Source organism: Triticum aestivum, chromosome 7D, assembly GCF_018294505.1.
Source record: "Triticum aestivum cultivar Chinese Spring chromosome 7D, IWGSC CS RefSeq v2.1, whole genome shotgun sequence".
Taxonomy (NCBI): Eukaryota; Viridiplantae; Streptophyta; class Magnoliopsida; order Poales; family Poaceae; genus Triticum; species Triticum aestivum.
In genome coordinates this window covers 628,952,929-628,978,022 of record NC_057814.1, presented here as the reverse complement: position 1 = coordinate 628,978,022, position 25,094 = coordinate 628,952,929, and the positions used below count along the sequence as shown (strand labels likewise).

The following is a 25,094-nucleotide window of genomic DNA, read 5'->3' as shown; positions in this document are numbered from 1 at the left end:
TTTTTTTCATACATATGGTACATTTTTTGTATACATCATGACATTTTTTATATACACATTTACCATTTTGGAAATAGATAATTAAAAATTTTGAAAACTTAAATTTTTATATCTACTTTCTTCCTTACACACTGTATTTTTTTTGTATACATCGGAAATATTTTTTGTATAGACGTTAAACATTTTGAAAATACAAGATTCTCATTTTCCTACATATATAATTATTAATGTCTACTTTTTCTATAAATATTGTTTATTTTCTGTATACATCAGGAACGCTTTATATATACATATTTAACATTTTCAAAATACATATACATGATTAACATATTTTAAAACGTATATTGTTTGATGTCTATCTTTTTCAATAAACATTGTAAATTTGCGTACTCATATATACAGCCTTAACATTTTACTATTACATGTTTAACATTTTTGAATCTTTGTATTTTTTATGCCTACTTTTTTCCATACGCATTGTACACTTTTTGTATACTTTTCTTATACACATTTAATATTTTCGAATGCATGATTATCATTTTTCAACATTTTGTGTATAGTGTTATTTGTAATATATATTTAGAATATTTATAAGTGTAAACCAATGTAAAAAAAGAAAGCAAAAAAGCGAAAACAAACAACGCATAAAAATAAAAAAAGGAGTGCATCTAAGGTCTGTGGCCTCCATCGCGCTGGGCCAGCCCACTGTCGCTCTCTCTTCAGGCGAGCCAGCCATATCTTGCCTATAAGCGAGACATAGGGCGCAGCTATACCTCGCTTCTAGCGAGGCAACACTCCGACTCACTGGCCTTCCTGTCGCGCGAGCGTATGGGCCGGCCCAGTGCGCAGGAGGCCACTGCTTCGTTCTTTTGTTGTTTTTTTCACACTTTTTGTTTTGCTTTCTCCTTCATTTTGTACTTGCGTTTATACTTCCAAATATTCCAAACAAATATATTAAGCATTTCAAAACTGTTAAGTGTACATAGAGAAAATATTTCTCAGGTATACAAAAAATATATAATGAGTGTGAAAAAAGTTGACCAGGTATTTAAAAGAAGTTAATCCAAGCAATTGAAAAAAATGACAAACAAGTATTTCAAAACCATTAATTAAGCATTTGAAAAATGTTAAATGCGTATAGAAAAATGTTGACCATGTATTCAGAAATTTTTTTAACTTGTACTTAAAAAATTGTTAACAAGCATTGGAAAAATATCATTTTGTTGACCATGTATAAAAAATTTGTGGACCATGTATTAAAAAAATAAACTTAGATTTGAAAAATGTTAACAAAAGATTTGAAAAAAATGTGAAATGTGTAAAAAAATGTTGACAATATATCAAAAATATGTTAATCTAGTTTTGAAATTTAATCAAATATTTTTAAGAAAATGTTAAATGTGAACAGAAAATATATTGACCATTTATTGAAAAAATGTTGAACTTGTTTTTTGGAAAATGTTAATCAAGGATTTGAAAAAACTGTAAAATGTGTATAGAAAAAAATGTTGACCATGTATTCAAAAAATGTTAATATTGTATTTAAAAAAAATTATTAACCATTTGAAAAATGTTAAATGTATGTAAAAAATGTTACCATGTATTCAATAAATGTTAATCTCGCATTTGGAAAATGTTATACTTTTATTAAAATATATTAGATAGGTGTATAGAAAAACAATAAAACCCTAGAGGAAACAAAAGAAAAGCCAATGAAAACGAGGGGGAAAAAAGAAAGAAAAGGAAAAAGATAGTGAATAACAAAAAGAAACAAAAAATAATGAAAGGAAAACAAAGAAAAGGAGAAAACTAATAAAAACGAAGAAAAGCCAGTTTAAAAACAAGAAAAAAAATAAAAACACAAAACCCGGAAAAACTATCGAAAACTAGCTCTTTTTGTTTAACAAGGTCGCGACCTACTAGTTTAACACGAACCGGACCGTGGCCACATCCCGATGACATGCGGTGTTGACGTGGAGTTCATGCGTTGTTAAAGCCAAGCTCCCAAACCATTGAACATTCTTGTAAGTTTGTATCCAACTCTTTTACCTTTGTCTATTTATTTCAATTTCCGATGAATTGATGTTTGACTTGTTTCCTCTCTTTTGGTACGACACAAGATGCATTGCTTGAATTTGGATGATTGGATAGCTTAAGCGTGAGATTTCCTAATTTACTCCAAGGCTCATGAGTAGCACATTCATGACTTCCCTTCAAGAATTCAGGCGTTCTCTATCCCTGTTTTTTCCTAATAATAATGTTGCCTCAAAAGCATTTATCTGGTTGTGAGAAAACAAAAAGGAGAAAATTTACGGATCAATTAGTTGAATCTCAAAAGGATGCTATGCACAAATTCGTTTTCTGAAATGCCACTGCTAATAATTGGGAGATGATAGAAACTCATTTTCTTTTCCTGTCTCTATGATTTTGATTTTCAATGAATGAGCCTTTACTAATGCTTTTATCTCTATTCTATGTCGCAGGCGACCATACAGTCTAAACAAATACTAATGAGAAAAATGAAAACTATACTAGTAAGGAAATCTCCAGTCTGATGCTAATTATTCCTGTGAATCATGTGCTGCAAATGCATGAACCAACAACTGTTATTTTCCAGGTTTCAATGTTCAACGTTTGAATTCTCATTACTGTTATCGTCAGATGTCAGTTTCTTTTGAAAAAATGAAGACTTCTCCGTCTGTCTGCACCGCTGAAGTCCATATGTTGCCAAGTTTACGGTTTCTTTCCGATAGCAGCCAACTGTTGAAATAATAGAGACTTATTTCACTTGCCAGCTGTACGATGGATGATTGGCTGAAGCACGAGTGGCTCGAATCATACCCCAAAAGCTTTATTGCAGGAGTATACATCAGCCATCCGGAAGCCCTGAAAGACAAAGACTTCAATATAGTTGAATTGTTGACTGAATAGAACAAGTTGCCATTCAAGAGACGGACAAGAAGCGATCGAGAGAAAGTGACATGAAGAAATGTGGACCTGGCCAGCAACCTTTGTAGGAAATACTCCCTCCGTTCACACATGTAAGATGTTTTGGATATTTCAGTATGGACTATATACGGAATGAAATGAGTGAACAAACACACTAAAATGCGTCTATATACATCCAAATCAAATTTTTTTACTCAGTTCCATATTAATTGTCGCTGATTTAGTACAAAGTTGTACTAAATCAACGACAATTAATATAGATCGGATGGAGTAGAACATCTTATAATAGTGAACTGAGGGAGTAGCCAAATCGTTGTCACCACACAATTGGAAGTTTGAAACAAGTAGGGGTATGTTTTTTTGACTTATCTACTATGTAATGGATGGTCAGATTAAGCAATGAGTGGCCCAAATTGAATGATGTCTTGGGAGTCTGGACCTTATTTCAGGAGTATACATCATCCAGCTGAAATAAAAGATAATTCTACAACGCGCATATTTAAGAAACAAAGACATTACAGCTAACCATTGATTGACTGGTTGACAAACAAGAGCAAATTATCACCCTCAACAAAAGGACAAGCACCTATCAGTGTCGTATTGAATTATAGAAGTATATTGCTTCCTCTAGTTGGTTCCTATATACAGTAGCTGAGTAGCATCCATTTGTGTACATTCTAAAGATCAACTAGAGTGCCTCAACAAATATGGAAATACACTCTACCTCTCTGCTTCTTCTAAATCTGATTCATCTGTTTTTGCGGATCTCGGCTCGTGAATTCCTCTCGCCAGGCTCCTCTCTCTCCGTAGAGGATAGCTCTGACGTGCTCCATTCACCAGATGGTACTTTCACCTGCGGCTTCAACAATATTTCTGGGAGTGCCTTCGTTTTCTCTATTTGGTTCTCCAACACAGCTCATGAAAAGACTGTCGTCTGGAGTGCAAATCATCTCCACCCCGTGTACTCCTGGGGATCCATAGTCATGCTATATGCGGATGGCGGAATGGTTGTAAAAGATTACAATGGCCAGGCCGTGTGGGAAACCAATGTCAGCTCTTCATCAAAAGCCGAACAAGTCCAGTTGTTGGACACCGGGAACCTCATCATGAAGGGCCAAGGTGATATCATTTTGTGGCAAAGTTTTGATTCTCCTACTGATACATTGCTGCCAAATCAGAACATTACTTCTGCTACAAAATTGGTATCTGCTAATAGGTTACTTGTTCCTGGGCGCTACAGCTTCCATTTTGATGATCAACATTTACTCACACTGTTTTATGATCAGACGGATATCTCTTTTATCTATTGGCCAGATCCTAATAAGAATATCTGGGAAAAGCAAAGAAGCTCGTTTAATACCACCACAATTGGGGTCCTAGATAGCTCAGGTTATTTCCTTGGAAGTGACAATTTAACATTTAAGGCGACTGACTGGGGTCTCAAGGTTATGAGGAGGCTAACATTGAATTATGATGGCAACCTTAGATTATACAGTCTAAATAAGTCAGATGGAAGATGGTCGGTCACATGGATGGCATATCCTCGGACCTGCTCTATACGTGGTCTCTGTGGTATGAATGGAATATGTGTGTATACACCTAGGCCAGCTTGTGCATGTGCCCCTGGACATGAGATCATTGACCAAAGGGACCGGAGCAAAGGTTGCAGGCCAAAATTCAATCTCAGTTGTGATGGGCAGGAGATGTTTGTGAAGCTACACAACACTGACTTCCGAGGTAATGATCAAAGTAGCAGTACCTCAGTTTCATTTCATACATGCAAGAAGATATGCTTGAACAACTGCAATTGCAAAGGTTTCTCATACTGGCAAGGAAGTGGAAGTTGCTTTCCGAAGTCGTCCCTTGTTGGTGGTGTAACCAGCCTGGGTTTGGGTCGTTCTATCTATCTCAAGCTTCCTAAGACACAGGTCTCAGAGTCCTCAATTCCTCACTCACAACCTTTTGGTCATAGATATGCTCCTAACTGTAGTGCAAAGAACAAAATTTTCACTACAGATTTTCTGGATCAACCTAAGAGCAGTCAGAGTGGATCACACCCACAGTACTTGTACTTGTATGTATTCTTGGCAGCGATATTTTGTGTAGAGGTAATATTTGTGGCATTCGGATGCTGGTTTGTGTTGAGAAGGGAGGGCAAGCAGTTAACAGGAGTATGGCCAGCTGAGGTTGGCTATGAAATGATAACTAACCATTTCCGCAGATACACTTACAAGGAGTTGCAGAGGGCAACTCGAAAGTTCAAGGACCAGATTGGATGCGGGGCATCTGGTATTGTATACAAGGGGGTCTTGAAAGACAAGAGGGTAGTAGCGGTGAAAAGGTTGGCAGACATAAACCAAGGCGAAGAAGAATTCCAGCATGAATTGAGTGTGATTGGAAAGATTTACCATATGAATCTGGTGAGGGTTTGGGGGTTCTGTTCTGATGGTCCACACAGGATATTGGTCTTAGAGTACGTTGAGAATGCTTCGTTGGATAAAACCCTGTTTAGTAGCAAGGCCCCACAGATCTTACTCGAATGGAACCAAAGATTTAAGGTTGCCCTAGGGGTGGCAAAAGGATTGGCCTATCTTCATCATGAGTGCTTGGAATGGGTTATCCATTGTGACCTGAAGCCTGAGAATATACTGTTGGATGAAAACTTGGAGCCAAAGATCACCGACTTTGGCCTTGCAAAACTTTTGAACAGAGGTGGATCCAATAAAAATGTATCGAGGGTCCGTGGAACTAGAGGTTACATAGCTCCTGAGTGGGTTTCTGGCCATCCAATAACAGCAAAGGTAGATGTCTACAGCTTCGGAGTGGTTCTCCTAGAACTACTCAAGGGGGCTCGTGTTTCAGACTGGGCATCAAATGCCAACGAGGAAGTGGAGACAGTCCTTGGAAGGGTCGTTAGGATGCTTACAGAAAATCTGATGCTGGAGCTGGAGGGCAGCCAACAGTTATGGGTGGCTGACTTCATTGACTTGAGGTTGAACAGCCAGTTCGATAACTTGCAAGCGAGAATGATGGTCAAGCTGGCTGTTTCATGCGTGGAAGAAGATGGTAGAAAAAGGCCCACCATGGAAAATGTTGTGCAGATGCTTCTATCGGTTGCTTGATGAAGCTAAGTGGCATGATGCAGCAGTATGCATGCTACCAACCCAAAAAAAAGAGTTTGATGTTTGATATAGTACACGGAGCTTATTCTTGGATCCAAAACAAGATATCTATGATGTGTTAGAAATAAAGTGCACATCACTTTGCATAAGTAGATTCTGTCGTCCAAGTGTCTGATCGAGTAGTATTAAATTAGCAATTTTATTTTGGCATTTCGTCCAGATTACTATTCGAGTTGGTGTCCTGTTGAGTTGTGCTGCTGTATAGATGTGTTGGCCGCCGAGTCAGTACTCAGTAAGCACTAGCCTTGTAACTGATACGCCGATAATAAAGTAAAAAGAGACAGAAAAGCAGCAAATTCTGCTAGCTGCACCAAAAATCAATCAATCTGTTTGTTAGCCAGTTTCTGTGCATGTCTAGCTTCTATAGGTCCTTCCCACCAAAATAACTAACTCGGGAAGAATCGATCAGCAAAATCCATCAGCTTCATGCACGAAAGACTTTTCAGCTAGTCACATGCGGGCTCTGGTGTATCAGTGACTTGATCAACGCCAAGCGGGCTCAATGCTAACATGATGTGTGTCCATGTAAATCAACTGCCAGAAATGATCTAACCATATAATAAGCCAAGAAAAAACAGGGGACAAAGTCTCCTCTAACGTTTGTGCTTTGATCGGGGCACCCATAACCAACGATGGTTTAGGACCCTGGACCCTTGATGCCACAAATAGAAGGGGGAGGTCGTGCCCCTCTGGAATACAGATACATACATGGGTTAAACACTCTATACTGAACCACTGGTCCTAAAAGAGCAGTAGAGCACTAAAGGGGATCAGCAAGACGTCTGTCTACTCCTGTTGGCCAACACGAGGTCAGTGCTGGTGGCGCTCATGCATCCCTACCTCTTCCCTGCAGCATCTCCACCACCGGCTGCCGCGAGGGTCATGCCAGTGAGGCTCTTGGACCCTGCTGCTGCTCCTATATCACCGCGGCTACACCGAACCTTCACCACGCATGCATCGAGCAGGCACAAGACCTCGCCGTATAGCCGGTGAGAACAAAACGCCTCCTCCTACTATTTAATGTAGTAATGTGGTGTTCTAATTGTCAGGGTTAGATCATAATTATGTTAAGCGTAATACACGAAATCTAACATTGGTACCCAAGCTACTAGCCTATAATTACAAGCCTAATTAGACCTTGCTCAATGTTAAAAGGCTTATGTCAGGGAAAAATCGTTTTGGTCTTATGCCATTTGATGGTAATGAAGATCTGAAGTGGTTCTGTTAGCACCTAATTATCATGTCTAATGATTATATTCAAACCATAACTGCGTCATGTGAATGATCGTCACATAATATGAAGTGTCAACTGCCTGACGGTTAACCCTAACGATTATCACGGATGCAAATCGGTCAGGGGAATTTACAAATTCTAAGACACACCCTAGTGGAAAATCTCAATTCCGCTAACCCTAGCAAAAATCCCCAATTTTCCCCAATGCCGAAACAAAAATCCCCAAATCTTGAAATCCTAAGGATGGGGAACGAGCTTACCAAGCGCATCGGGCCGCCGCACGCGGCTGTCACCGTGGGTGGAGTAGCCACAAGCTCCAGCTGTTGCCGCACCTCAAGAAGACGACGCGGTGGCCGCAGCCTCGCCCCGTTCGCCATCCTCAAGTCGCCGCGGCACCGGCGTCCTCCCTCCCGCCGCTAACGCCATGAGAGCGGCACGGGTGGCCAAGATCGACGGAGCAGCGCGCTGGACCCCTCCGCTGCGGGCTGCTACGGCGAGCCGCCATGGACGCCGGGACATGCGGCGCTGCGCGTCGGCGCGGTCTCTCTGTGGTCCGAGAAAATCGGGGAGGGGGAGGAGAAAATGGGCCCTGCTTAACTTGGCCCACGGATGGGGTGATGTCTAACGTGCTGTTGATGGGCTTTGGGCTGAAATATGTTCATATACTTTTTGCTGTATTTTCTGCTGTTATATGTTTTGCGAAATAAATATTTATTTCATGAGGTTGGTTTATGACTGTTTAAGCCAGCAAATGCCGAAAAATATATGCAAAATAATGTTAACGATTATTCAAGTTTTTATGGGTTTATGTGGGTTATCATGGGCCAAAATGTGCTTTTAGGCAGTTCTTCTTTTTCAGCGCATTTTGACTCTAGCATACAATCCAAATCTATCCTAGTTATCCTACAATCCAAAACTATGGTTAGTTCTATCTAGCATCTAATAGTACCATTACAGATACTTAAGGTTTCATATAGATTTTGATCTCATGCCATTGAAAGTGATGGAACTGTGTTTGTTTAACCCATAGCATCAGCCCACATGGTCATGTGCGTATGATAACAAAATTTGCAGTTCACCAAATAGTTGGGGTTTCCACTGTGATGTTGATGGGTGGATATCTTCTCTTAATTATGTTAATATACTTGTATGGCTCCTAGCAAAAAAAAAGAAGAGAAATATATACTTGTGTGTTTTAAATATAATTGATAGATGATGTTTTTGTGGCACCACTTATATAAATTATGATTCAGGTTTTGCTAATTAGTTACCTCTCATCTAAGCCCGCCACTGTCCGAGATAAGTTCCAAGATCCATGTTTTTTTAGCACCGACTCGTGCTGCATGGGCGTTTTCACACGGGCGTTCCATGTTGTCATGTTTCTAAGTTGGGCCATTTTTATCATTACTAGTCAATGTGTACGCGCAATGCACGTTAATTTAAAAGTATATTAAGACCATGCGGATATTAAGTAGGATATTATTTGTGTGTTATTATGTGATTAGCACTATATTTGGCATGAAATTAACTGCATGCTAAACATGTTGAGCGCTCGACATTGAAGCAGTCTAGGTCGTTGGATTGACATGATTTAATGGCCAAGATTAATTGGATTTGCCCCTTTGGATCTTTTTATATTGGTATAGATATGTTTGGGACTACACTTTTTCATGTGTGATGCCCCACGTTTTTTTGTTTGTCATTTATGGACGATGGGAGTGGTTGGAGCGGCAATTTATAAATAGATGTTTAGATACTATATAGCTTAAGCTGAGGACACCTCCAACCGACCTGCGGGGTGGCCACAAGCCAGCCAGGCACACCCTGGGTAGGGTGGCGCGCCCCTATGGCTTGTGGGCCCCTCAAGCATCATCTCGCGTTGATTCTTTTTTCACAAAAATCAGAAATATTTCAAAACAAATCTCTGTAAATTTTTATCGCGTTTGGACTTCGTTTGGTATGAATATTCTGCGAAACATAAAACATGCAACAAACAAGAACTGGCACTGGATACTGGATTAATATGTTAGTCCAAGATCAAATAAATTGTTGCCAAAAATATGTAAAAGTTGTAGAATATTGACATGAAATAAGAAAAAAAATATAGATACGACGGAGACGTATCAATATGATTAGCATCGCTCTCTTGGAAGACATAGATGAAAGACTGGAAATGCAGAGCAACCTAGTTTTTCTTTTTGAAATTAAGACCTAGGTGATATGTCATGCCATTATCTCCCTTCAAGTTGATATGCTCATTTTTTCCGAAAAGGAGGATGACCCCAGGCCTCTTCATCTGGAAAATGCATGCAACCATTTTATTAGTTATTCACAAAGAGCTTGCAAAGTAGTACGTCAGGTAGTCTGAAGCCATCATCTTAACAACATCTGTCGCTACTCCTATCCACTTGATGAAGGGGTGCCGATAGTCCGAGCCTAATACCAAACAGACATCACACAAATGCCTAACATCTAAAGCCGGAGGCCCCAACCAAGCCACATATACTGGGTTTGGGGTGCAAACTTGTCCGACGCACTCTCATAAGTCTTCGTTGCCCTCTTCCACTGATCCACTCATGACATCCAATGTACCTTCTTGCGATCTTCCTCATCTCCTCCCTTGCAAAAAAAAAATCCGTCTCATCTCCCTATAGAAAGTATCGAATCGAACGGAGGTTAGCACAGAGACTCGTGGGAAAATAGAACATACCCATAGCACCAACGCTAGCACGGACTTAGTCAATACCTCTTTGCCTGCATGAGAAATATTTTTCAGTCCAAACATCTCCTCACTTGAGAAATTTATATCTTTTGTGGATTAAAATCGACGCACCTTCATACGCCTTTCTACCTTTCTGCTACAGGAGACCTAGATATTTATCATCAAAACAACCAACAATGACCTAAAAAGATACAATAAATGAGACCCGGCCTTCAGTTCACCTGCAAAAAATGTAATGAATAGAGCAGACTAAATGCCTTTCGTATTTTTGGCTGATAAATCATTCGATGGCCGACAGGCACCGACAGGGACATGAAGTTTCTAATCTTGAGCTCAAATGCTCTTGGATGAACAATATATTCAATGTTTGGAGTGCATACTAAAATTCATCACAAAATCACATTGGTGGGAGGCGTGGTAAAAAAAAAATCCATGCTCTGAAAATATTACTTTCAAACACAATTTGGAGCTATAATAATATTATTTTGCCACGACTTCCATCAATGAGATTTCATGATGAAAATTTGCGATTCTTATCAGCAATCCAGAAAAACTACCACGCAAATATGTAAAATCCAGAGAACAAATACTTGACGGAGGAGGCCTACGATATGAGAAGATTATGCTACTAACTAGTCAAGGAGAGAGTTCCCCTAAAAAAAAAAGTTAAGGAGAGAGTTCGCAACTTTCAACGTTTTCCCACTCGTCTTACCCAACGCTTCTCCAGTTCTCCTTGCCATTGCTCCGCCACTGCCAGATCCTCTGTTCTTCGCCCTCACGGACTGCACCAGGAACAGTCTCCAGCCATCGTGGAATCGTGGTAAAAAACTTGCACAGGAAGAGCCCGTATAAACTAATCGAAGGCACTGTCATCTCTAGCTAGATCGAGACTCGACAAGAATCAACGGTCGTCGAATCGATCGATGCAGACGTAACGTGCACGCTGATTAATTAGTCGTTTCTCTCTGATCGAGCAGTAGAAGTTTTCCCAAGGGGAGGCATCGTTCACACATGCATCCACATGAAGTGTGCAGTATATTATGTTACTCTATACTGTAGTACATGGAGTACAATTAATCCCCTCACAAAAAAAAAAAAGCTCTACATGGAGTACACGCAGACCCGGACGACTTGTTAGATTAGCTGCTAGCTTATTGACCGAAGATCAATCAAACACAAGTACTACAGGTCGACTCCCGTTTGTTATACATACACAGTCATAATTCATTGAGGAAGCTATTTTCCTTGCCTAGCTAGTTAGGCGCACGAGCTGGCCGCCGGCCATGAAGGGCGTCATCTTTCTCCTCGGTCTTGTTGTGTTGGGGGCGCTTGTCGGTGTGGTCGTCGCCAGCGCTGGGGCGGTGCGGCGGCCGGTGGTGCCGGCGATGTTCGTGCTTGGGGACTCAACGCTGGACGTGGGCAACAACAACCACCTGCCGGGGGAGGACGTGCCCAGGGCCAACCAGCCTTTCTACGGCGTCGACTTCCCCGGCCGCGCCATTGCCACCGGACGGTTCAGCAACGGCTACAACATCGCCGACTTCATCGGTAAGCAGCGGCAGGCTACAACATCACCGACTCCATAATCCATAAACACATGTGTTCATATATACTGATTGATGGATGCATCAAGGTACCTGGGGTTCGAGAAGAGCCCTCTGGCCTATCTGGTACTGAAATCACGCAACTATCTCATCCCTAGCGCTCTCACGAGAGGTGTGAGCTACGCCTCTGCTGGAGCTGGGATCCTCGACTACACTGTAAGTAACTACTAGTACTACCTTTGTACGGGCTTATTAGAATTAGCCCCCGTTGTTTTTTAGGCTAACTTTAATCTTTGATTTTACTATGAAAAATTAAGTTATATAACATAACAATAGTATAATTGAAAACCTCTTTTGAATATGAATCCAATAATATATGTTTTAGGATATATAATTTATATTTTGTTAGTCAAACCAACGGTCAAAATACAAAGCCTTTAAAAAAAAATTAAACTCACGACTTTCATACTTATTTTTTTCTTCCATACTAAGTGCTAGAGAAATCTTTGGCACCAACGCCCGAATGGAGGGAGCAACGTGGGAATCATCACGTACCGAAATAATTAATAAATTGTTTATGGTCATCAATGAGAGTACCACACAGATCTCAAGAAACAAATTAATTAATCTACTACTTGGATCAAATTTCACGTGTATGTTCCTTGATAGACGCGTCAATAAGATTCACAGATCACATCTTGGTCCACCAAAGCCACACACATGCATAAATGAAAAGTGAGACAGTAGAGCCCTTTCGAATGCTCTATCTTGTACAGGTGTTAAGGGTGTCATGTAGGGAAAAAAAATCTGATGTGACAAGGCAATATTTGTTTATCACAAGATTCACCGTCTGCTAGCTAGCTAGATTCTCTAGGCATGACTACCTGTCTGCTAGCTCTTGTCATGCATTTGTTGGAGAGGACTTATGGCACACACGTCTCACGGCGCATGCAGTCCCTCATGTGTGCTTTTATTTTTGACTTTCGATTTTCAAACTTTTATATCTTGAATGAAAAGTTCAAATTAAGTTTTGTTTTCAATTTTGTGTTTCTCTGTGACAAGGTCTTTCAAATAAGATCTATTTTAAACAAAATTTTAGATCGCGGGCGAAAAGTGAGCGATCACGGCGCAATCACGGCCTGGAGGCCTCCCCGCGACGCAATGCCTTAAAAAACGCTAACTGCCGCTAATCACGCGATCGCCCGCGAAACTGCGCGTATTTGACTTTGCGTTCCTTTCAGTTTCGCTGGGATGGGCCAAAATTCTGAAAGAGAGGCCCAAATAGAGGTCAGCCCAAATCCTGCGGATAGATAGCACTTCCTCCACGAAACCTAGCGTGGTCTCTCCGTTCCCTTCTCTCCCTCCCACCGAAAAGGTTGCGGCGGCTGCGCCGTTCTTCCTAGCTGCGGTCGGCAGGCCGGCTGCTGCTTCGCCGGAAACTGGATCCGGTGACGGGAGAGGCGGCAATGTAGCAAGGTAGCGAGGCAGTAAGGCAACAACCACGGCAAGGCAGCCGGCGACGAGGGGTCTTTGCACGACTCCGCGACCACGAGCAGCACGTCAGGCTCTTGGGATTGAATTGCTAACTTGTAGGTTCAGGTATAGCGGTTCAGGTTGGAGGTTCAGGTCCAGGTGGTGCCAAATGTTGATGAAGAACAAACAGAAGATGAAGATCAAGAACAAGAACCAGCTCTGACCATCAACTTCTGCTCTCTGCTTCCTCTGCTTCAGAAAGTCCTCTGTTTTCTGCTGAAAAATCCCCTGCTTTTTAAGATAATTATGCACATGTACTGGTTTGGATGGGGATATACGTGCACATGTTACTGTTCCCGCGAACTGGGTTAGCGGCCGCTATCTCCGGCTATAGCGGCTTTAGCGTTTGCATGAGCCAGCCGCGAAATGGGTTAGCCCGCGATCTTAAAGTTTGATTTTAAATACATTTTAATGAATTTTGAAAATAAATGATAAGTTGCAACTCCTAGAACTTAGTCCACGCAAACAATAAAATCGAGCTTTTTTGCCTATGACCAACAAAGAAATATCTTACAATTTTATATATGAAATTGGCAAAAGCGAGTGAGGAAATCTCAAGTTTCAGATAAAAAAAAAATGTAAGTTTCAAAGACTGAAACTTAAAACATATTGTGCCCTCATGCGGGGTCCAACTACTTCATGAATCATGAGGTAATCGAGCGATTGGGTAGGGCTTGGCAGGTACGTGCCCCTGCGAATTTGTGGCGTTTTGGAAGATGACATGCTTCCTAGAGTAAAACCGATCATACGCTTGTCCCACATGGGTGACCTTTATCTAGTCCGGAGTCGACAATCTAAGTTACATGACCTCCATTTTTATGGTTGTCCAGGGTTATATGTGCTTCACTCGAGCAATTTTGACTCCACTCATAAGTTGTTAAGCACACTGACATCACCGCTCTTGACTTAATTCTTTTTGAATGTTGATTACAATTATGAGGAGCTTCAGTGGATTGACATCAAAAGACCATAGGTCGTCCAGCACTGCCACTAGTTTCAAACATCTCCTAACCCTCAAACCGCAACCACATAATAAAATAATCGGCGCAATTCTAACATTGCATAATTAGCCACAGTTGCTTGAAATTTCTGAGAACCAACCTTGTGAGTGGTGAGTTATTGCAGAGTGAGGGAATCAGCATCCCATTGTCGAAGCAGGTGCGCTACTTTGCGGCGACCAAGGCAGAGATGGAAGCCGCAGTTGGCAGAGGCAACGTCTCCAGGCTCCTCGCTCACTCCTTCTTCCTCCTCGGCGTTGGCAGCAACGACTTGTTCCAGTCCACGGCGACCACCCAGGGCGATGTCATTGCGCTCTACACTGCTCTCATCTCCAACTACACGACAGCGATCACTGTAAGCAAACCGATAAACCATCCAATCCATTATTATTTTTCATTAACTGAGTGTTTTTTCATTTCCGAGCAAAAGGGAAATGACTATTCTTGTACATAGTTTTAATTTAATTAGCTGGTCATACGTATCACAATGCATAGGATTTGTATGGGATGGGGGCGAGGAAGTTCGGGTTCATCAGTGTCAGCCCGCTGGGCTGCGTGCCAGCGGTGCGCGTGCTCAACGCGACGGGGGCATGTAACGATGCCATGAACCAGATCGCCATGGGATTCACCGCCACGCTTAAGTCTGCACTCGCCGGCCTCGCCCCGAAGCTCCCAGGCCTCGCCTACTCCCTCGGCGACTCCTTCGCCGCCTTGGAGACAACCTTCTCCAACCCGCAAGCAGCTGGTACGTCCCTGTACAGAAATCGATAGAAAAAGTTGTGGCACTATAATTTCTCTAAGAAAATATTGAAAATGCGCTAGTTGTTTTTTGCTTTTTCGACAAAAAAGAATTACCCCTGCCCTCTGCATCAAGCTATGCATACATCCATTTTTTTGAAAAGGCGCTAGTGACTATTGCAATTGTAAAAAAAATGCTTGAGATCAAAACAGGATGATGCTCATGTATCTCTGTGAATCAAAGGGTACGAGAACGCGGACAGCGCGTGCTGCGGGAGTGGGAGGCTGGGTGCGGAGGGCGGCTACTGCACGCGGAACTCCAAGCTGTGCGCCGACCACGACGCCTACGTGTACTGGGACTGGATCCACTCCACGCAGCGGGCTGCCGAGCTGGGTGCCCAGGCGCTCTTCAACGAGGGCCCAGCCCAGGTCACCGCACCCATCAGCTTCGGGCAGCTGGCCCGCAAGACATAACGATACACTTTCTAGTCTAGAGAAAGGAAGAGAAGATTCATTCGGAGGTGCTCATAATAGTAGGGTATGCGAGTGTGCGTTTATAGGGGTGAGTGTATGCGCGTGTATATGAGCGCTTGCGTCTGTACTGTGTTTAAAAAAAACTATCTCATTTCCGGTTTATAGGGCTTATCTCAAAACTTTCGTTTTTCCGTTTTATAAGACTCATTTCTATTGCTTCCCACCACACACTCAGATATCGAGGTGCATTAAATCACTACATGCAAGGACTAAAAGAAAAATCACCAATGCATGTAAAATTTCTTAGTTATTTATTGGTTACGTATGCATGCATTGCAATTAATGCATTGATAAATACAATTGTTTGAGGAAAACAAGCACATTAATTGAGTACTTTTGCAAACTACAAAATTTATTTCACCAATCATCATCTACCTTTGTTGGTGAGATTTTTGAGTTGAGCCCTATAAACCGAAAAGGAGGGAGTATTTTTGTAGGGAATATTGTAGATCTTCGAATATCCAATTCTGAGCTCGGGCTCATCTGCACCTGCTCAAGAAAAAATCATAAAAAGTCCAAAAAATCCAAATTTTTTGTGCAACGTAGATAATTTGATGCGTGAGGTGCGCTCCAAATTTCAGAGTATTTGGACATTTGAGTAGCTCTCACCAAAAAAGACAAATTGGGTCAGAACAGTATATGAACAGTACACTATTTAACAGACCCTAAATTTGTCTTTTTTGCGAGAGCTACTCAGATGTCCAAATGCTCTGAAATTTGTAGCAGACATCACACACCAAATTATCTACCATGCCAAAAATAATTGGAATTTTTTGAATTTTTCTAGTATTTGTTTCGAATTTTTGATTGAGCGCAGGTGCAGATGATCCTGGGAGGCAAAACGCCTCACTCATCTTCGAATATCCTTGTTGTTCTGAATCACAATAAGCTAGGAAGCTCCTCTAAGAAAAGCAATGAATAAGCTGGGCTGAATCTTCCCATGACACGTTGCTTCATTGTATTTGGATTTAGTTTGTACCCCATGTTTGGTTCATTTTGATGTGTAGACTGAGGCCGTTGGTTGGTACTGACAAATATCTCACCCTTTCAGATGTAGCTAAACTAGCATTGCTTAAGCCATGTGCACGTGCAATGCTTCCTTGGGAAAACGTGAGCTTACGTCCACACACAAGAGAGGTTTCTATTACTGTATAATCTCCCAAGAAATGCTAATGGACAAACACATACAAGAAATAAAAATGGTCATTGCAACAAAGCCAGATCCAAGTAGTTGGCAAAATCTATCATTTGGAAACCATTGTTTTATCTCAATAAACAGATAGATACACCGGACCTGTGACGGGGAGCAAGCACGGCCACACAAGACCTGAGCTAGTTAGTACCAAAGAAGGAACATCATTTAAAAATTGACAAGCAATGGCATCAACCTGCTTCTTCTTCATCATGTCTATCTTTGACGGTTTGGCTCACCACCTATTTTCTCAACTATGCCACATCAGGTCAAAATCATGATTAGGCCGAAGAATAACCACTGTGAGGTGCCAAGCCAACCCAGTATCGATAGTTTAGAATGAAAAGTGCACATTTTTTTATGGATATAATCAACCTACATGATAAATTGAGAGACAAAAATACATTATCTAGGTAAAATGTTATATTAATATAATAGGCCTTATTAGCACCATAAGTGTTGGGCCTTTTCTTGTTGGCCCAAGCATGTGCTTCCTCCGTTCCTAAAAAATTGTCTTTTTAGAGATTTCAAATTATCACATACGGATGTATATAGACATATTTTAGAGTGTGGATTCATTCATTTTGCTCCGTATGTAGTCACTTGTTGAAAAATCTCTACAAAGACAAATATTTAGGAACAGAGGGAGTATGATATAGAGCAGGTTGGCCCTAGCCCGCCGAGAAAGCGATCAATAATAGATGTATGGGCCAAACTAAATGGACTGAAATGTTAGAGAAGATAACTAGCCCAACTTCACAACAGCTGCCTATTAAACTTCAACAATAACCGGAGATAGTCTATCTGCCGAGGACACAATTAATAGAAAAGTGTCTCTACATGATTTTTTATGGTTGTTTAATAGTCAAATTGTGAAGTACACCTAAAGAAGCATCACTACATTTGTGATAAAGTGCATCTGACGGTCTTTTCCTTGTGTCATTCTACAAGTGCGGCTGCAATGGAGCTTTCTGCTCGTGTCAATCTATGATGCGCCACGTAGACTAAAATCTACAGTTAAATTAGGGAAACAATATATTTTGTGGACTGGGTGTTGCTCTCGTCATGTAATGAAAAAGTAAACGACCGGTTTAATGTTTTTGCTATTTTTTGGTCCGCCGAGCTAGATCCCACTTTATTTCAATAGAGTATCATATGAGCTATGACTTGGAAGAGTTAAAAAAACTTTGTAACTTTAAGGCACAAAACCAAGGATGATGTTTTTTTAAACTAAAACTGGGGATGATCTAGCCACTAAAGACACAGTTAATAGGGAAGTGTATTTTCATGATTATATGGCAATTTAATAGAGGTGAATTATAAAGTGTATCTAAAAACATCAGCGCATGTATGCTCCGAAATGTTAGAGAAGATAAACTAGCCTAACAACTTCAACATGTCCAAAAACAACTTCAACAACGACTTTAATGGCACAAAATGGGGGCGGGCCGCGGGGTGAGTAGATCGTAATTTAATACAAACAAATTGTGAAGTTCTTCTAAATAAGCACCACTACATGATATTTTTGTTATAGTGCGCCCCAACGGTCTTGTCCTTTTAGCTTTGAATACGTGCATTGAATGAATAACAATACAATTAAAATTGCACCATATGCAATATAACACTAAATTAGGAAAACAAAAAGAATTGAATTTGTGTACTCGTTCGCGCCCTCAACGTGTTTTGCAAAATAATACAATTAACTTAATGGTATTGCTACTTTTTAGTACACGGTGCCACGCCTATTTTCTTCGACCACATCATCTATTTTCTTGTCTATGCCATGTTTGGTCAAAACCATGGTGTGCCAAGTCTATCCGGCATTGATAGTTTGGGAGATGAAATAAAGCTTTGCAATAAATTGAGAGATGAAATACACTTATCTATTGCTAAAATGCTATACCCGTGTAAAAGGCCTTATAGATGTATATTAGATGCACCAACTTCAAATACAAGGTGCATGATAACGAATAAGGTCATCTATAACATACTAATGTATAATACTACGCATCCATAGACATATTTCTACACATGCGTACCCTACATTTTAAGTAATACACAGAACCTGGGCAATTATTAGCTGCAAAAATATCAATCAATCGATCTTGGGCTTATAAAAAAGAAGAGAAATTGTACATCGATCCAGTAGTGGGGTCCATCCGGCCATATGCAAGATTGCAAGTGTGCATGCCGCGAGAAGATGGATCCCGGCCCCCTGCCCGGGCCAATCACACAAACTGACACACATAACACAGTATGTTCTGATCACTCGATATCTTCTTTAATCGATCTGTTTTGCTAGCTGACAAAATATATAATGACGGTGTCCACATGTGTTGCGCTTCCTACAGAATAATTAATTAATCTTCACATATTAAATATACCCATACTAATTAGAGACTCGCTAAAAGAAATCGTGTTAATCAAATTTTACAAGGTGTGTATCTGGTCAGATCAAATTGTTACAGTATAGATCTTCCGATATTTTCCCTGAACTATCAGAAAAAATATAAAAAAATATGAGCCGTCCATTTATAGGCCAAGAGTTATAACGGAGGTTAACTCAGATGGAAAACGGGAGAAGTCCCTTCGCTCAAGCCCGTTGGAGAAGTAAGTCGTATGTCTACCGGCCACTTTGTTCTTGATCGCTATTATCTTCCGTTGCTCCTCTTCATGAATCATTATTCGTGTGCCCTTAGTTTGCCCTAATCTCTATGGTTCCATGCCATGATCTCTCTCATCTCTCCCATCACAGATTTTATGCACGCCCCTCTCTCAATCTTTTGATGTGTCACACCCATTTGAAGGCGAGGGTCATAAGGGTACATTAACATAAGCTGCATCAAATTTACTTTCCAACCCCCAAAACAGTGCATCATTTGGAGTTTTTATTCAAAAGTTCTAATTACTTTCGTGGAAGGTGTCCAGGCTGTCAAGGCTTTGCTAATTTCCGAGGAGCTCTTCTATAACTCCACAAGTTGACTGCTTATTCCCCCAAGGAAGCCATGCAAAGCCGGTTACTTTTGAAACCTTTTCACACCTAGCTAAAGGGAGTTGTCCCTCTATAAAACTCCATCTCCCCCATCCTTTTAGAAATCTCTTATCAAACCATCCAGCTACAACATTATGCCGCAAGACTGCTAGAGATTCGAGAGATCCTTACTATCTTTGCTCTTGTGAGTTTATCCGTATTCACGAGAAGGAGCCTCTGGTTCCCCTAATTTGTGCTCTATAGTTCCGACCGTTTTGTGTGGGTTAGTCCCAGTTTGTAGTTCTACGATTGTCCGGACAGCGGGTTGGAGTTCTTGCAGCTCCGGTCTGCCATCCCGAACGTACATGGTGCATCCAATCTTGACAGGTATTAAGCTAGTTATCCCAGCTGCTTGCAGCTAGTTACCCTCCCCGATTCTATCCTATGACGTGATGATCGGGCCACCCTCAGGCGTGAACTCGCTCAACAGGTTTGCACCTATCAGAAAAGGTGGTTCTGTATGCATGGATACCGATAGAGACACCGTGCTTTCGGTGTTCAATCTACGGAATGATTCGAGGGACAAAATTCTCACGGCTGGGAGGTATAACCTAGTTGCAGGAATCTACATCAACTAACTTCACCAACTCTCCTCTCCGTTGCGTTATGTTGGTAAGCAATCCAATCTTACCTTATTCTTCATAGTGATCCTGGGATGATTCGTAGGTGTGGATTTTTATTTTCTACTACGTTTTCCAATGGATGAACCATTTGAAATAATGTGTAATGCTAGCAATTATGTAGTGGGGGCCGTTTTAGTACAATAAGATGATAAGAATTTTTGCCTGTTATGCTAGCAAAAGCCTCGATGAAACCCAGAGACATTATGCCACCACTAAGAAGGAATTACTTGCTATTGTTTTTGCTTGTAATAAATTTAGGTCTTATATCATTCACTCCAAAGTGATAGTTCTATGGATCATCAAGCTTTATGGTATCTTCTCACCAAGAAGGACGGTATGCCTCGATTAATCCATTGGATATTACTAATTCAATCATTTGATTTGCAAATCGTCGATGGGAAGTCTGAAGACAATCCTGTGGCCGATCATTTCTCAAGAATGGAGAGAAGACCATATGAACTTAGTTTGTGAACCTTTTGATGTATGGGGGCTGGATTATCCATTTGCCACTTCAGATGTTGGGTGTGTACGGTGCAACGGTGCCCGGTGGTTTCTCAAGGCAGCGGGGTTCCGTTCTTGCTTGATAGTCTCAGTTGCTTCTGTTTAAGTGGGGTGACTTGTGTAATCTTGTTTGACTTCGAGTTGGTGGCGTTTTAGCTACTATTTTGACCATCCTTTCTTTTAACCTGCTCATACGAGGATTTCGTCATCACTTTATATATTTTTGAATGCTTGACCTTTTTTAATAAAGCTGGGCGAAAACCTGTTTCGAGGAAATAATGCGGCCAATACATACACACACTAGGGCCAGATGTGCAGGCCGCGGTCCACCGACGATCGTACGTACTGCGTGCCCATACGCATGCATAGCGACCGATCACTTTCTCCCGCATGCATCACGCTCTCCAGCTAGTTTGTATGTATGTCACATGGATGGATCACGGATGAGCATCACCAGCCCGCGCGAGGACAACGTAGGTCGCTGTCCTCTCTCGCATCGCATCGCACCGCATGTGTTCCTCGCATCGCCTGGACGCATGCACCGACGGTGGAGTGAACGTCCGTCCGTCTCCCGGTCAGACTCGGACGATCGGTCGATCCGGCCCTTTAAATACCGGCCCATCGGACACCAGCATCCTCACACCAAAACCTAGCTGCCTTTGCCTATTGCTAGCACAGCACGCACGAGCTAGAGTGAGAGCCATAGCAGTTTCGGCCATGGCGAGGAGCATTGCTCTGGTCTGCTTCCTCGTCGTCGGTCTCTGCCTCGTCGGCGCCGTGTGCGCCTCGGCGGCGGCGGTCGGCGGTAACGGGGCGCGGCTGGTGAACGCGGTGTACGTGTTCGGCGACTCGCTGGTGGACGTGGGCAACAACGACTACCTGCCGGCGCCGGCGCCCAGAGCGAACCGGCCCTACGGCATGGACCTCCCCGGCAGGCCCACCGGCCGCTTCACCAACGGCTACAACCTCGCCGACGTCATCTGTAAGTGTTTGCAGCGATCCATGCACCACTACGTGCATGTACATTTTGCTATTAATCGGTCGGCAAGAAGCAAGCTTAATGTTACAGTGCACCATACGTGCGTCATCTTGACGTTGAACGGGATGGAAAGGCATGAGTGTTAACCACTAAATTAATTAATTTGTGACTGAAAAGTCGTGGATATATAATAAAAGCAAGAGCTTAATTTGAAGATCAAACTCAAATCATAGTATGTCAACATCGAGATATGAACGACAGGTATATATAATAACTAATTAATGATGAAGTGGACGGACGAACGAGTACGGCATGACGAGATTAACAATGCAAACCCCCACAGCTTGGATTATGCAGCGCATGCACAATAACAAACGAATTAAGTAAGTAGATAGGTAACCAAGTTTCTCATCCATGTGTTTCATATATATGTTGTACGTGCAGCACAACGTATGGGGTTTGAGATGAGCCCCAAGCCCTACCTCTCCATGCTGCCGCACGACAAGATTCTGCTGGGCCTCTGCAAGATCGGCGCCAACTACGCCTCCGGTGGATCCGGCATCCTCGACACTACGGTATATTAACCAACTTCAAGCTTTTAATTACTACTATTCCACTCAAGAGCATAATGTACATATATTTGTTGGTTAATATATGCATGGCACATGGATCTTTTTTGTAGGGAAAAGGGACGCTCACGATGCGGACACAAGTAGAGTACTTCAAGAAGGCGGCGGACAACATGATTTGTTACCCAAGCAAGGAGGAGCACCTGGCACGGTCCCTCTTCCTCCTCAGCGGCGGCGGCAACGACTTCTCGGCCTTCGACCCCTCCACCGCCAGCCCCCAGGCCTACGTCGTCAAGATGGTCACCACCTACATCGAGCACATCCAGGCGCTCTACGACATGGGAGCACGGATGGTGGGGATCCTCGACGTGCCGCCAATCGGGTGCACCCCGGGGCAGAGAGTGGGCATGCCCAACGGCGAGTGCAACGAGCAGGCCAACTCCCTGGCGCAAGCGTTCAACGGCCTCCTTAGGGCCAAGCTCGCGGAGGCCGCTGAGGCGACTATGAAGGAGCTCAAGTACTCCATCGCCGCCAACTACAACATCCTCAACAACATGATGGACAACTCGCTCGTAGCCGGTACGTACGCAGATAAGCTAACCAGTTTATATGCTTATTCGCTAGCTATGGTTCTTGTACGTACGTGCATGTACTAATTCATGTGGACTGTATGCATGCACGGCCAGGGCTGAGGCACGTGAAGACGGCGTGCTGCGGGTCCGGGAAGCTCAACGCGGAGGTGATGTGCAGCCACCCGGGCACGACGGCGTGCCCCGCCGCCGAGCACGACGACTACATGTTCTGGGACATGCTCCACCCCACGCACGCCACCATCGAGCGCGGCGTCGTCGCCCTCTTCTACGGCAACGGCCCCAAGTACGGCGAGCCCGTCAACTTCGGCACGCTCGTCGCGGGCAAGAACGTATCTCCTGCGATCAAGATGGTCGTCGACGAGCAGTAGAGGGCGACGTTCGTGGGCATGCTTGCCCAATTCGAAATAATGATGATTTAAAATTTGCAGCAGCTGCTAGCTAGCTAGGAGCTAGCTGCTAGCACTTGATAAGAGGATGATTTTCCCGTTAATTATTCCATGCGTGCTGCTAGCTCCATCTTGTGTTGTGTTCTCTGTCCCTCGATTATTCGTATGTGGAACTAATAAAGTGGTTAAGTAACTAAATCTTGTCCTATGTGCTATGCAATGCATCCTATATCTGACACGATCTATGAAACTTGCATACATGCTCAATTATCAGCTGCATAAACATCGATCAATCGATCTTGATAATATTTAAAAAAAGAAAAAGAAACTGTACATGGATGTAAGTCGTCCTTGCGGTCATCAGTCATCACATGCAATTATGCATGCAGTGCATGGTGCCGTGAGAAGATGGATAGTATCTGGCCAGGCCAATCACTCATACTACGGACACACATAGCACAGTAGTTTGCGATCACGCGATATCTCTTGAGATCGATATGCTTTGCTAGCCGACAAATATATAATATGATCATGTCCACACGTTTTCGGCAGCCCTACTACACCAGCTGTCCATAAGAGGCGGGAAGTAACAACTCGGCCATGACTCAAGATAGATGGGCCAGACCTCGACCCGGCCGGACCAGGCCGAACACATGGTGATTCATATTTTCCTTTTTTTAGAGAATTATATTTTCCTATTTGTTTGTATGGTTTTGGTTTGCTTGTCAAATTCACATGTTTGTGTTGGAGAGGTTCATTAATTCCACCCATCTGTAGTAATTTATTATTTTTGTCAGGGAGCGATTCACCTTGTTCTACAAGAGGAAGCTTCACGGAACCCAAGTTTGGAAAGTTAAAAGACGATAGCCAAAAAAGTTCACAGAACAAAAAATAAACAAAAAACCTGGGAAGTCAAGCAAACTAAACCTAGAGGTTTCATGGTTAAAAGAAGTCACAAGTTTGGGGTTTAGACATGGAAATGTTTGGATAATTAAAAATACCAAAGAGTTCATCACACCACGAAAAAGCAATAGAAGGTGAAAAAGAAATACAAGAAGTTCACCGGACAAACGCTAAAAGTTCAGTTGTTGTTCTGACGACAGGTTAGTCTGGTTCAAATTCAAGTGAGTTAAAATAAAACTTAAAATAAAGAATGCAGAAGTTCACATTAAAGTAAATGAGAAGTTCGAGGCTTAAAAATCAAAATTCCATATGAAATAATTAGTAGAAATTGGGAAATCTTAGAACTACAAAAATCACTAGAAGTTAAGTGAATAAAAATAGTTAAGAACAAACACTGGAAGTTCATATGGGAAAACACTGTAGGATTACCGAAAATTAAAATTAAAATACGTTCAATTTTTAGGAGAAAAAATGCTTTTCCGCATTTCTAAAAATGAAACTAAGAAACTCAAATAAAAATAACAGAGCGGTTCAATGATTATACCAAAAAATGTAGATTTTCCGAGTTTATAAAAAAATATTCTTTCTCATTTAAAAAAATAAAACCCAGAAATTCAAATTAATATAATAGATAAGTTCTACGTTTGTGAACAATTTAGATTTCTCTCGTTTCTAAAACATAAAAGCAAGAAGTTCAATGTTTTATAATATAGAGTTGTTCAATGTTTATTACAAATATGTTTCTAAAATAAAAACCAAGAAGTCCAAACTAGAATAACATTGCAATTCATTGTTTATAATAGTATATGATTTTTATGATCCAAAAAATAGAACCTGAAATTTTAAATTAAAATAAAATAGCAATTCAAGTTTATAAAAACCA

At 41.9% G+C, this 25,094-nt stretch overlaps 3 protein-coding genes and 1 long non-coding RNA gene across 4 annotated transcripts; 3 read left to right on the top strand and 1 right to left on the bottom strand.

The window, feature by feature from the left end:
- Positions 1 to 2,390: 2,390 nt before the first annotated feature.
- Positions 2,391 to 7,952, bottom strand: LOC123168843 (uncharacterized). Its single transcript, XR_006484532.1, has 2 exons — positions 7,626 to 7,952; positions 2,391 to 2,886 (listed from the first exon to the last, which is right to left on the bottom strand). It is a non-coding gene; the product is annotated as an uncharacterized lncRNA (long non-coding RNA).
- LOC123168841 (putative receptor protein kinase ZmPK1) lies at positions 3,644 to 6,390 on the top strand. The gene has a single exon (XM_044586704.1). The coding sequence runs from the start codon at positions 3,657 to 3,659 to the stop codon at positions 6,069 to 6,071; it is 2,415 nt and encodes an 804-aa protein (XP_044442639.1). The 5' UTR covers positions 3,644 to 3,656; the 3' UTR covers positions 6,072 to 6,390.
- A 3,329-nt stretch (positions 7,953 to 11,281) lies between the features above and the next one.
- Positions 11,282 to 15,469, top strand: LOC123170279 (GDSL esterase/lipase At5g37690-like). The gene is made up of 5 exons (XM_044588112.1): positions 11,282 to 11,639; positions 11,721 to 11,847; positions 14,290 to 14,517; positions 14,658 to 14,907; positions 15,145 to 15,469. The coding sequence occupies exons 1-5, from the start codon at positions 11,371 to 11,373 to the stop codon at positions 15,372 to 15,374; spliced, it is 1,104 nt and encodes a 367-aa protein (XP_044444047.1). The 5' UTR covers positions 11,282 to 11,370; the 3' UTR covers positions 15,375 to 15,469.
- A 5,945-nt stretch (positions 15,470 to 21,414) lies between these two features.
- Positions 21,415 to 23,506, top strand: LOC123167130 (GDSL esterase/lipase At4g28780). The gene is made up of 4 exons (XM_044584960.1): positions 21,415 to 21,763; positions 22,205 to 22,335; positions 22,443 to 22,908; positions 23,016 to 23,506. Exons 1-4 carry the CDS (start codon positions 21,499 to 21,501, stop codon positions 23,288 to 23,290), a joined length of 1,137 nt encoding a protein of 378 aa, XP_044440895.1. The 5' UTR covers positions 21,415 to 21,498; the 3' UTR covers positions 23,291 to 23,506.
- Positions 23,507 to 25,094: the final 1,588 nt, after the last annotated feature.

What these genes read in the sequence shown, in the direction of transcription:
- LOC123168841 (XM_044586704.1), top strand. Translation starts at nt 3,657, where the DNA reads ATGGAAATACACTCTACCTCTCTGCTTCTTCTAAATCTGATTCATCTG.
- LOC123170279 (XM_044588112.1), top strand. Translation starts at nt 11,371, where the DNA reads ATGAAGGGCGTCATCTTTCTCCTCGGTCTTGTTGTGTTGGGGGCGCTT. An exon ending in ACTACACGACAGCGATCACT is followed by an intron (nt 14,518 to 14,657) that starts GTAAGCAAACCG and finishes CACAATGCATAG; the next exon opens with GATTTGTATGGGATGGGGGC. An exon ending in CTCCAACCCGCAAGCAGCTG is followed by an intron (nt 14,908 to 15,144) that starts GTACGTCCCTGT and finishes TGTGAATCAAAG; the next exon opens with GGTACGAGAACGCGGACAGC.
- LOC123167130 (XM_044584960.1), top strand. Translation starts at nt 21,499, where the DNA reads ATGGCGAGGAGCATTGCTCTGGTCTGCTTCCTCGTCGTCGGTCTCTGC. An exon ending in CAACCTCGCCGACGTCATCT is followed by an intron (nt 21,764 to 22,204) that starts GTAAGTGTTTGC and finishes TTGTACGTGCAG; the next exon opens with CACAACGTATGGGGTTTGAG. An exon ending in GGACAACTCGCTCGTAGCCG is followed by an intron (nt 22,909 to 23,015) that starts GTACGTACGCAG and finishes ATGCACGGCCAG; the next exon opens with GGCTGAGGCACGTGAAGACG.